We start from the raw sequence: 12,088 nt of genomic DNA, 5'->3' as shown, positions 1-12,088 counted from the left end.
CCACTAAATAAAGTCGGCTGATCATTCTCCTTTGAACACCTATATTAATTTATATGAATTGATTCTCATTTGATTTATTTTCGACATAAACATTTTGTAAAAAGAGAGAAAACAAGCGTGCAAAAACATCTTCGCTACTTTTAATCACTAGAGCTATAAGTCCCAAAGCGTACCAAGAAAAAGTAAAGGATGAAAAATAGTAAGTGAACATGCAAGAGAGATATTTTGTTAACAAGAAGACCCAGAAAAATTTCCCGAATTTCATCACAGGCATCTGGCTGTTCTGACATTTTCCATGGCCTCGGAGAGACTAATAATTCATAGCAGCCAATTAGTGTACAAGGACGAAGAGAAGAAGATACACAGCCTTCTACCTTCTAACCCAACTTTATACCATTCTGCATTATTTTCTAGTGATTACAGTGAAATTAAGTTGGCTCTCATGCTTCCCGATGGAACCCTTGGCTCGATCATGATACAAACCGGGCTTCGGCACCTTCCCTCTCCGCCAAATCAAACATCTTACCTGTGCATCATGGACTGCAAGAAAAACAAAATGTACATTTTGATCAAAATGCGTAAATGCTTCATCGACAATTTGACATACAGATTCGTAATGTATTGAATGAGATGCATCAAGAATAAACCACCGGGATATTACATACGCAAATAAATCAATCAGATTGTAAACCACAAAATTTATAACCGCTTTTGAACATCAATAGATGTTTCGTGGGTAAAGATTCTGAAAAAGAAAACATTTGCTTGCCAGAAAAGTTTTGGCATAATGGAATAAGAAGCAATTCACTCCCCAGATTCAAGGACAACCGGAATGATGGTCCTAAAGCTGATGCAGGGGAAACCAATCAGAACTCTTGGAAACGAATTACAACAGAATATAATTCGTAGGAGCAAGATGAGAACTTTGAAATTTTAAACAGAAAACAAATCTTTTTATCTACCAAATCCGAAAGACCAAACATAGTGTAGAAGTGAACGCATATGCTTACATGTTATCTACCAAATTCGAAAAGAAAATGCACATCTTATGAACATAATTTTTTTCTTTGTTACAATGATAATCATAGTAAATCATCTTGCAATATCGGAATAATAGAAGCAAGCATGGTAGTGGCTTTCTTGCAAGCGAAAGCCTTCAGACACCATATGATGTGACACAAGCAAACTAGTGGAAAATTCAAGCTGTAAATGTCTAACATGCCATCTAAAGCTTCCTTCATAAAACAAAGTTTTGTTTCTTGAGTAAAAGGTTGCAATTACCCTGATTCCTGTAACAGTGTTCCCAGGCTTAGCTGTTGCTGTGCTCGCAAAAGCGCTAACTCCAGACGAAGTATTTCCAGGCTTAGCTGTAGTCATGCTCCCAAAATTGAATTTCGGCTTTTTATCTGCAGGTTTTAGTATTTGAAAAGAGCACATTAATGTCTCATCCACACTCATCATGGCACCGGCATTATCAAATTCCCCACAATAATTAGGTGCTGAAAATATCGTCACAAGTTGGCGGTTGGCAAATAACTCGTAGCCATCCTCCACAACCTGTCAATGATAAAAGGAAAACATAACTAATTATTCTAAAGCATGAAAACAATTTAAAATTCCATATCCTCAATAGTCAGTGCAAGACTGTATAGAAAGAAGCAACATTTGCCACTACCACTACACCAGCAGTGGAGGTCTGGGAATGCCAAGGGCTTCATTCTTATACCAAAGAGATGACAATTTCTCTGGATTAAAAATACGTAAAAAAGAAATTAGAACCACACAAAACCCGCGACCAAAAAAGCCCAGATAGGAAGTGATGTTTGGCTCCCACAGGTATATACAGTCCTGCAAGTGTAAAGAGGATATGAACTGAACTGAAAAAACGCCAAGCAATAAAACCTGGTGAGCACGACAAACGAGATCCAAATCGTGCTTCTGAAGAAACTCCGTCACTGTGTCAGGACCAAATGTAAACGAAACTCCACGGTCGTTCCTTCCCCAACCTTGAACATCTTTACTGGGATCAGACCAGAGAAGGTCACAGAGTAAACCTGTCTCTGGTACATCTGTTGGCCGCGTTAAATTTCTGATTTGATCTAAATTATGCAGGTCGGGAGAAAGACCGCCATGCATGCAGAGAATCTTTTCATCAATCAGAGCTGCCACTGGAAGGCAGTTAAAACAATCTGTGAATGTCTTCCATAGCCTCACATTGAATCTTCTCTTACACTCATCATAAAATCCGTATATACGGTTTATGGTCGCACATTCATGGTTTCCCCTCAAGAGGAAAAAATTCTCAGGATATTTTATTTTATATGCAAGGAGAAGACATATTGTTTCTAAACTTTGCTTTCCCCGATCCACATAATCCCCCAAGAACAAGTAATTGGCTTTAGGAGGTAGTCCACCGTACTCGAAAAGCCTTAAAAGATCGGAGTACTGACCATGTATATCACCTTAAACGATAAGCAGTTCACTTTTCAGAATTCATGAGATTAAATCGTTGAAAACTAAAGTCATTTATATGAAAAAGTAGGCAAGACATAAGAATATCAGTAAAAGCATATAAACTAAGCAATCAGACTGAATCTTTCTACATTATTTGATCTGTTCAACTTTACAAGACAGAAATGATGAAATGAGCACAAATTATGAGCTTTCACAAAGAAGTCATGTACCTCATTACTAGAATATAATAACCCATAACTCCCAGCGCAATGATCTAGATTAGGTTTTCCGGTTACAAGATTAAGTTTTTATTATTGTTCAGAGTACCCATAAACCTTAGCTTACCATCATCTTCCAACAAACTAATTTTCAACGCCAGATGCCCACTTTTCACATCCCTCAAATTAATTCAGAAAAGATCACATATCTTCATAACTTACATAGTCTGCAAAACTAGACTTACCAACTAACAATCTACAAAATAAGTTACTTTATTATCAGTTGATTAATAATAAATTACTTCGTTCTTTCTTTTGGTCAATAACAAACTTTGAATGAATGATGAAAGAAGAAGAAGAAAATAAGAGCAATTGAATATACATATTGAAACTCACAACCTCTGTGAGAAGGATGGATTTACACACCCTCCCTGTTTCACGTTATCAACCTTGTGTGCAGGTATCACAATTTTATGCAACACCCCTCCAATATCATAAATAAAAAAGGTCACCTTTCATCTAAAAATATATCTGAACTTTAGCATACTCTCGTGCACAAATATATAAACACAACACACACAACGATTACATATCCAAGCTTCTTTGCATTTTTAACAAGATCACAAGTGTTACATTACTTGACATGAGTATAAAGCAGACACTGCAGTAGAGCTCACTATTTCATCCGATCTTCTACAATATCCTTCGGCAAAAAAAAGTTGAAAGTCTATGATACAATATTTTGTACAAATGCAATTCTACAAACAATTAACACGGTTTACCAAATTGAAATGTTAAAAGGTTTACCAAATTGTAACCGAATCATCCAAAATTGTTCCAAGTAAGCTATTCATGCCCAAAATCAGTAACCAAACTATACTCACTACCAAAGCACACGACAACCTTCGCAATTATCAAAGCACAAAAATGTTTGACTGATCCAATCCTAGTATTGAACATATTGTGCGACCTCAAACAATTTACCCCGAATATCAAAGCACAGCGGAAAGGTTGCTTCTTTGTGACCGAATGGTCATGGTTTCGAGTCGTGGAAACAACATCTTTGCAAAGCAAGGTTAAGGCTGAGGTTCCCCCGACCCTCGCAATGCCGGGAGCCTTGTTGGCTTGGGGTCGCCCTTGTTATCAAAGCACAAACATTGGCTCACTAATTTATCAAATGACAATCCGAAATGGAACAATTCGATGACTTGTATACTCAGATGAATGTTTTGCCATACAACACACCGATTTTCACGGATTATTCCACAAAAACAAACATCGGTCAGAAACAAAAACATCCAAAATTTCCCCAAAAGATGAGTTCACACAACCTAAACAAATCAAAGAACTGAACTTTCCAATCAACCCCAACTAATTGAAACCCACAGAACAAATCCCATCACTAAATTTCGAAATTAAACGACAAAATTAAGGTTGTTTTGCAGAGAAACATACCACAAATCTTGATGGGTGCTTCAAGCTCTAACAAATTAGGCTGCTGCAAGAAGATTTCTTTAGACACCAGACAAAGCTGCCGGATCTCAGACTCCGACAGCTGGACCTGCTTCCCGGGTCGGCCTCGGACTTCGAGAAGTCGGTTGATTATGTCGTCCAGAACCGATTGGTCCATTTCACAGGAGCTGGTCAACGACTACAAAGTCAACGGTTCGTTTGAAAACTGGAAGACTGAAACTTGAAGAAAGGGAAGATGATGAAGAAGAAGAGACGGAGTGAAAGAAAAGCATGAGACTCTTGGGTGGGGGATTTGGTGGGTTGCGTTCTTCTGGCTGTCGTTTTCTGTGGAAAAGAATACCGTTTCTGTGTTGGAGGGAGTGGTGTACTCTGAGCAGAGGAAGGAGCGAGAGCGACTGGGAGGAAATGGGTGATCCTTAATTTATTTCCTAATCAAAATTTTAAATTTTAAAGTTTAAACTTTTGCACAAAATAATTATGTATATGTGTGTGTATTCTATATAATATATATATATATGTGTGTGTTTCTTTTGTCAACTGATTGAAGAGTGAACAATTTAAGATTATTTTTCTTGTTTTTGGGTTTCCTTTTGTTTTATTCAACAGGATGAATGTGTTGTTTTGGTAGAAAACATGATTTTTCGGAACTTAGGTATATTCGCTTTTAAGTACTTACGTTTGTTGCATCGGAGTGTCTTGAACTGGATTAACTTCATGGACTAAGCTGGACTGGCTTAGACTAGACTAAGCTGAACTAATTTAGTGAAGCGTTTGGTGCAATGTCGGACTAAGTCACAGACTATATTTTTTTTGCCATTTTTAATTCACTTTTGGCTTAAAAATTAAACAAAAATTAATAATTAAAGGGTAATGAAGTCTGGAAATGAATGGACCCAAGCAAATTTTCTTTTCCCTTCCTTCCTTTACCCTTCCTCGTTTATCTTCTCCATCATTTTCTCTCTATCAAATTATGCATCAATCTCTTACTTTTCTTGTTTAATTAAGAGAATTTGTTGGTTAACCATTCGCCAAGCCTTCAGAGATTCCAAAAAGAAAGGCAAGCCATATAGTAACCAATTAAACCTGCAAATCCCAGAAAAAAAAAAACCCAGAAACCAGGAAAAAAAACCCAAAAACCCAAAAACCCAAAACAAAAATTGATTTACTGAGATTGCGAAGCAGTCATGGCGGAGATGACCCAGTTGATGAGGAGGCAAGCCGAAGGCAAAGCCAAAATCAGTAGCTTCAAAGCCACAAAGCAGTGAAGGAGAAGAAGATGAAGAAGTCGACGAGTTCGTCGTTGGAGATGAAGCTGCGCTTGAAGCTTGTGTCGTTGAAATCGAGGTCGGGAAGGTGATTCGAGCAGGCCGAAGAAGTTCTTAGCTAATCCGATGGTTTTCGGGGGAACACGTTAAGAACGGCTAGTGAGGTTGTTAGTGAAAGCGAGTCCTAGTTAATCCTATTAAAACTAGTCTAGCCAGGAAACAAACACGGGACTCGACTAATCTTTAGTCTAGTTCAGTCCAATGAACTTTAGTGAGGAGAAACAAATACCCCTTTAAGGGTTTGTCTCCAGTAGTCTAGACTCTAGTCCGTCGAGTAGTTTAACTTTTTAAACAATTTTTACGGTTTAATTTATGAGAGTCTGTTTCACCAATTATTTTCCAAACTATTAAAGAAAAATTGTGTAACTTCTTAAGAAATTTCTTACCTTCCCAATTCTGAAAGAATCAAGATAACCATTCATTCCAGTGTATATAGTTCTGTTCTTTTAAATGAGGAGGTGATTAAGTAGAAAATCTAAATAATAATTATGTGACTTTAAAAGTGTATCTTTGATACCATATTGAATGGAAAATTTCCAAAGTAATTTACTGGGTGTTAAAAAGACAACTGAACACATAACCTCGACCTTGAGTACAAAGACCGATATTTTTACCATTTTGAATTACATATTTGTTACTTTTCTTTGTCTCTAATACAAAAGTGACTTTTCAATAAAGCAATCATCCTTGTTTGATGGTAAAACCCTTTTGGTGAATGTAATCTTTTTATGATCTTTACAGCACTTATCGTTATTGTTATTGCGATACAATTTCAGCTTACAATGTACATCTGATCTAGAGTTCTACACTTCCTCATTCAATGGTAAACTTCATGATTACAAGGCAGATATGCTTTACAATCATAGTATCACGTCCGGAGATGGAAGCACAGCCGCTGGTTACTATGTCAAGGACAATATCCAACTTGATAAAGTCACTGGAAATCATCAAACAAACACAACAAATAGAACTAGAGTATTCAGGTGAGTTTTACGCAATTGTCATGCTAAATCTCAACCATTGATAGTGGGATAATCCAATGGTTAGGACTGGTTTGGTATTGCTGTGCTTTGAAAAAAAACTGTTTCTGCTGTGCTGTGAGAATAAGCTCATTTTTGCTGCTTCACGTTTTCAGTTTTTTTTTCACCTAAAATTGTGAAAATAAGTTGTTTTTAAGTGTTTACCAAACACATTTTTTAGGTCAGCTTTTTTTTTTTTATACTCACTTTTTTTTATAAAAGCACCTAAGTACCAAACCAGTATTAAGACTTTGTGTCAAATCTTGTATAAAAAATATGGTGCCACGGATCCACTCCATATATAATCCGTACAGTGGAAATATTTAGAACTCACCAAATATGAATTGTAACACAATAACCAACAATCTGCAGCATGAGATCGAGAGAAGCATTGTAGCATGCATCTAAAATACTAAAGAGAAAATTAAGCAGAACATTCACCTCTACAGGAAATCCTCAGCTTCCGCAGGGTCATATGCGGTTATTATTTTACAATGGATAATTCCGGTGACTTGTGCGATACGGGAGGGTGGTAATACAATACGTCTAGATGGAGTCATGGTTCGACTTAGCTCCCACATCTTGTATCGGGCAGTCAAAAATATCGTGGCCATAGTTAAAACAATCACCAAAGAAAAGGGTGCGAGCATACGCCATATTGTGCCCACACATCTTATCATCGCGAAGACGGCGCACACAAGCTATTTCAGAGCCCTCGCCAACACTAGTCACGCCAGCCGGAACCCTATTCCAGTAGGGGCATAGAATGTCGTTGCAGGCCTTCCGAAGGCAAACTGCACACTCGCAAGTACGACAACGTTTCTTCTTCTCCATTAAAGTAGGCGGAGCATTCTCAAGTCGTGGTTGACTCATAGAGTCTGCAACACAAGACACGGTGGTGACACGGCAACAGCCTACTTTAAAGAAGACACGATGTCGTCGGGATCGATGTCTTCACTCTCTTGTTTGAGGCAAGGTTGCGACCGTGGCTTCGCGGACCTGTTTGAGGAAGAAGAAGAAGCTGCGATGGCTTCGTTGATGTGCTGGAGGTAAGTTTTGCAGGCAACTTATGGGATCCGGATAGGATCCTTTCCCGTTTTGATGTTCAACAACCGTTTTTTTACCTTCACAATCTACAGTAAAATGACGAAACCACCCATGAACAAAACTCCCTAGACGCCTAATTCCCTTACTTTTACCCTACCGCGCAATTTGATTCCATGTTTTCAGTTTGGCAAAATTGGTCTTTGTGTTTTTCTTCGTTTGCTAATTTTAAATAATTTATTAAAAAATCGTTAAAATTAATATGCGCTTTGCACGTGAGAGAGTCATCGTCAACCATTGAATCTTGCGTGGGTTAATGGATTTACAGTGTTAAATTTCTATCCTCACACGTGTAATTGACACCTGTCACCAAATTGACCGATCGAAACACATTCATTATTTACCAGAGCTTCTTCCATCCCTTTCTATTTTGTACGGTCACAGTTAAACTACGTTAATATTTTATATTAATTTTTTTATAAAAATAATAACATAAAAAATAATAAGAACATAAAATGTTGACGTGATTTAATCATGACCACACGAATAAGAGGAAATGGGAAGGGCAGACAATCTGCCTCCTTATTTACCACCGTCGCTAGAAAGTCGTCAATACAGAACCTTTTTCCAGTTAACTGAAAAAGCGGCGCGAGAATCAGATCAAACGGCCGAAATCCCATCTGAAGAATCTCAGAGATGAGAAGAGGAGGAGGAGGAGGAGGAGGACATGCTTCTTCTGGGAATTACAGAAACCCATGTTTGACTATGCACCAACCATGGGCTTCTTTACTGGTTTATGGCATCAAGCGCGTCGAGGGCAGGTCCTGGCCTTCCCCTATCAGAGGTTTCAACCTTAAATTCTTCGAATTCAGTTCAAAATTCTGATACCATGTTGGTTTAATCTTATGTTTTTTGTTGTTGAAGTGTAAAGTTTTGAGCTTCTGAGAATGTGGTCCGGTATTAACTAGCTACCACGCAAAGTGGGAATGTTAAAATTTACCTTAAAATCTTCGAATTCAATTCAAATTTCTGATACCCTTTTGAGTTAATCTTATGTTTTTCTGCTGTGGGAGCATAAAGTTTTGAACTTATGAGAATGTGGTCTGTTATTTACTAGCTAGTTCTTAAAGTGAGAGAGTGAGAAATTTACCTTAAAATCTCCGAATTCAGTTCAAATTTCTGATACCCTTTTGGTTTAATCTTATCTTTTTGATGTTGGAGTATAAAGTTTTGAACTTTTGAGAATGTGGTCTGTTATTTGCTAGCTAGTTCGTTAAGTGGGAGTGTTAGAATTTTTGTTAGCTGGGAACTGAACAAGTAGAAACTTTAAGTAAGCTGCAAAGTTTGGATCTTATTTTTTTAGAGAAGCAAGTTTTTGACTTATAAGAGTTTGATTTCTGAGCAAAAGATTGATTCATCGGTTAAATTTGAATGCGGAATATCAAGTGTTAGTTCAGTTATTCCTTTTTTTCTTCAGTTTTGATATTTTTTTTTGTTGTGATAGTTGTTATTGGATTCTTCTTGTTATGGTTATTTTAATTTTGACTGAGATGCGCATTTTTCTAAATCCTTGAATTTGTCTTTTGAAGGCCGTCTTTGGATTCATGCCGCTGGTAAGGTTCCTGATGAGGCTACAATTAAAGCAATGGAAGAATTTTACAGGGAAATTTATGCAGTTGATGGAATCACGGATCTTAAATTTCCAGAACATTATCCGGTTTCAAGACTTTTAGGTATTCCAAGTTTGGTACTTTGTTTGATGCATGTTTCTTGTTTTTGTGCATGTGTTGCATAAATACATCTTGAGTTTCTTCCCAATGAATTTATCTCCAGTGTTTGGTCAGGGAGGATAAATAACATTCTGAGGGTGAGGCGGTTGCGTGCTCTTGATCAATCTTAATTCAACTTAAAAGAACGAAACTATTTCATTTTTGTCTTCCTTGCTTAGGTGGTTTTCTCTAGACATCACACACAGACAAATTTTGACAAATTATGGTTTCATCTTTGAGATAGGGTGTGTCGAAGTGGTTGGATGTCTTAGACGAGAAGAACTTGCATCCTGGGAGATGGTACCTGAAGGGGTGGGCTACCTTTTTACCAATGACTGTTTGATTCATGATATTGTGATGGTTTCATGGGTTCTGAGACTGTTGATTAAGCTCTGACTGATTTGGTTCACATGCAGGTGAGGCTGGAAGCATTAACTGATATGTGTTGGCTTTGTGAGCAACCACAGGTGTGTATTATTTTTGCATTGCTCCATTTCTGGCAAATTCTATGATTTGGAAGAAGTACAAATCAGATATTGTTAAGCTTTTATTCCTTCAATTATTGCAGAAACTGTTAGTTCCATTTGAGATGCGTGGCTACCAAGGAGTCTATAACTTGGAAAAGAAGGTGCGTATTGTGCACAAAAATTTACTCTCTCTCTCTCTCTGCTACTGTTTTTAATGGACCTAACTTACTTACTTACCCGTCTCAGATATATGAAGGTGCAATTAGAGGTCTTTCCCCAGTTAATAGTCCCCTTCCAGTAAAGTTTCCACTTCCAAATCCACAAGATCCATTTTCATTGAAACCAGGATCTATCTCTGTGCATGTCCCTGTATCTAGAACATCTGAAGTTGAGATATCATCGAGTCTCACTGCAGCCATAGCTGGTGCCCGTGCTGCAGCTACACAGTTCTCCAAGAAAGTTCAAGATGCACAGACATCTGTAACGACCCTTCCATTAAAGGGTCAATCTGTTGAAGAGGATACAATGCCATCTGCTAACCTCAGTGAGACCTCTAATAAAGGGGCATTGACATCTAATAACAAGGAGCAAATAAGTCCCATTAAGCACAAGGGAGTCGGCAGCCACAGCCAACCTTATTCTGGAGGTTTGAGACCTCAACCTGGTGCACCTTCTAAGGTATGAAGTTTCTTCACTCGGACTTGTATGAAACAAGTGCATGCACACATGGCTTCCATTATAATAATTGTGTGAAGTCAATCTAGTTTAACTAGTCTGATCAATCACTTAATATTTTAGAAGGTCAAGTTTCATTCTGATTTTATTTGTACGCATGGCCTTGACGAGTAATTTCAATAAAAAAAGCTAAAATATAACAATTTTACACGTAATTTTGTTTTCTATTTTTCCGTTGTACTACATCACTAGTGTTTGTCTCTACTTGTATCTTAGTCTTTCTTACCCTGCCTTATGAACATATTTTTTAATTATACATAATTCAATTGCTTGTAGTACAAAAATGTGTTCAGTTTTTGGCACAAAAACAAAATCGGATTTATCTGTAAATCTGGTTTTGTGTTTTGTGTAGTTGGATGTAATATTTGATTTGAGGTTGGGTCATTTTAATCAAAGGCATTACTACAAGGCTGCATAGAATTTTGTGGTTGTGGACTGGACATGTAATGGAACTATAATAGATTGTTCTTACTTGGTTTAAAAAACAATGCAACGGTAGGGCAGCGTTCAGCCTAGAGGGGAGCACACAAAGCGGAAGCGAGGCTTTGGGCTTGAGTAATGCAAACATTGGTGAGAATCGATGCCCCAAAACTTCTTGGTTGAAAGAAAAAAAAAAAAAAGTCCTTATAGAGGAAAAGGAGACTGTTGTAAATGATATTTGTCATATGTGGATTTATTAGCATATCCTAGTTCTTTTTGACAAGCATAGCATACCCTAGCTCTAGTATCCGATTTCTAGTAACCTAATGATAATGGTCAGGATGCGTTAAACATGATAATATATGGCGTGTGTGATGCCATCTTTTTCGCTTAATAATAACGACTGTGAATAGCCTGACCTGAAGACTTTGTCAATGACTTTTACGTTTTTGCTGCAGCGGTGGGTGAGAGTGATGAAGCTATGATGATTCTTCAATTATTCTTTGAAGGTGGAACTTGTTGCAAATATCACTCGTTGCTCGCAAGATGTTATGGCAAAGTGGATCTTCAACTTGGAATATGCTTTTCTACATCCTTGTATTGTATTGTATCTGTAATCTGTAACTAGGAATGGTTTGTGTTTAGTTTAGGGTGATGAGATAAGTACAGTTGTTTGGTATCCTTCTTAGATCCAAATTTTTAGCTTTTGAAACTAATTAAGTACTAAGTAATTTAGTTGCATTCATCGTTTTTAAAAAGTGTAGTTTAGTGCGTTGGATTGTGATATAGTGCTGAAATTCGCGGAAAATTTAATAGAAAGATTGCATTTGGGTATTGGCATTGTGCAACCTATACAGAATTTATTCCTTTTCCAATTTTTACATTTGTGTGAAACTCTATTTTTCCATTAGGTTGTGTGGAAATTATTTTTTGTCTGATCGATCAGTTAATAAGGAGTGCTTCCATAACAGGGAAGACGTCCTGTACCATGTAAGTTGCTCGAGTTAGATAGAGCTTTCCAGCCATAGGTTTGACAAATTGTCCTTTGGTTATAAGAAGTGTGTGTTGGCTTCTTGTATTTGCAACAGAGCTTAGTATAATTGGGTGTTTCGTATTTTGTGTTGTTGATGAGGTTATTAGTGTTGATGAATGTGGCCACTCATT

The 12,088-nt window shown here is 37.4% G+C and overlaps 2 protein-coding genes across 5 annotated transcripts; one reads left to right on the top strand and one right to left on the bottom strand.

Annotated features, from left to right (window-relative positions):
- Positions 1–204: 204 nt before the first annotated feature.
- LOC103451061 (serine/threonine-protein phosphatase PP1-like) lies at positions 205–4,606 on the bottom strand. Of its 2 annotated transcripts, none has more exons than XR_011573895.1 (4): positions 4,128–4,541; positions 1,676–2,462; positions 1,282–1,557; positions 205–540 (listed from the first exon to the last, which is right to left on the bottom strand). XR_011573895.1 is itself a non-coding variant. In XM_008390488.4 (4 exons), the coding sequence occupies exons 1-4, from the start codon at positions 4,300–4,302 to the stop codon at positions 523–525; spliced, it is 1,029 nt and encodes a 342-aa protein (XP_008388710.1). In that variant the 5' UTR covers positions 4,303–4,606; the 3' UTR covers positions 205–522. The 2 variants fall into 2 exon arrangements, 1 of the variants encoding a protein (XP_008388710.1); XM_008390488.4 differs by having other exon boundaries at positions 1,903–2,462; positions 4,128–4,606.
- A 2,833-nt stretch (positions 4,607–7,439) lies between these two features.
- LOC103451060 (uncharacterized) lies at positions 7,440–11,758 on the top strand. Of its 3 annotated transcripts, none has more exons than XR_531648.4 (8): positions 7,440–8,377; positions 9,123–9,266; positions 9,547–9,614; positions 9,719–9,769; positions 9,871–9,930; positions 10,016–10,447; positions 11,009–11,074; positions 11,383–11,758. XR_531648.4 is itself a non-coding variant. In XM_008390486.4 (8 exons), exons 1-7 carry the CDS (start codon positions 8,230–8,232, stop codon positions 11,061–11,063), a joined length of 963 nt encoding a protein of 320 aa, XP_008388708.1. In that variant the 5' UTR covers positions 7,440–8,229; the 3' UTR covers positions 11,064–11,074; positions 11,383–11,758. The 3 variants fall into 3 exon arrangements, 2 of the variants coding, with proteins under 2 accessions (XP_008388708.1, XP_008388709.1); XM_008390486.4 differs by having other exon boundaries at positions 11,004–11,074; XM_008390487.4 differs by lacking the exon at positions 11,009–11,074.
- Positions 11,759–12,088: the final 330 nt, after the last annotated feature.

This window comes from Malus domestica, chromosome 12, assembly GCF_042453785.1.
Source record: "Malus domestica chromosome 12, GDT2T_hap1".
NCBI lineage: Eukaryota > Viridiplantae > Streptophyta > Magnoliopsida > Rosales > Rosaceae > Malus > Malus domestica.
The sequence above is the reverse complement of the archived record's forward strand: the minus strand, read 5'-3'. Positions and strand labels throughout refer to the sequence as shown.

Excerpts from the sequence above, each read along its gene's own strand:
- LOC103451061 (XM_008390488.4), bottom strand. The coding sequence starts at position 4,302 with ATGGACCAATCGGTTCTGGACGACATAATCAACCGACTTCTCGAAGTC. Across the intron at positions 2,463-4,127 it reads AGCACCCATCAAGATTTGTG|GTGATATACATGGTCAGTAC; the intron begins GTATGTTTCTCT and ends TTATCGTTTAAG. Across the intron at positions 1,558-1,902 it reads TCGTTTGTCGTGCTCACCAG|GTTGTGGAGGATGGCTACGA; the intron begins GTTTTATTGCTT and ends TATCATTGACAG.
- LOC103451060 (XM_008390486.4), top strand. The coding sequence starts at position 8,230 with ATGAGAAGAGGAGGAGGAGGAGGAGGAGGACATGCTTCTTCTGGGAAT. Across the intron at positions 9,770-9,870 it reads GGCTTTGTGAGCAACCACAG|AAACTGTTAGTTCCATTTGA; the intron begins GTGTGTATTATT and ends CAATTATTGCAG. Across the intron at positions 9,931-10,015 it reads TCTATAACTTGGAAAAGAAG|ATATATGAAGGTGCAATTAG; the intron begins GTGCGTATTGTG and ends TACCCGTCTCAG.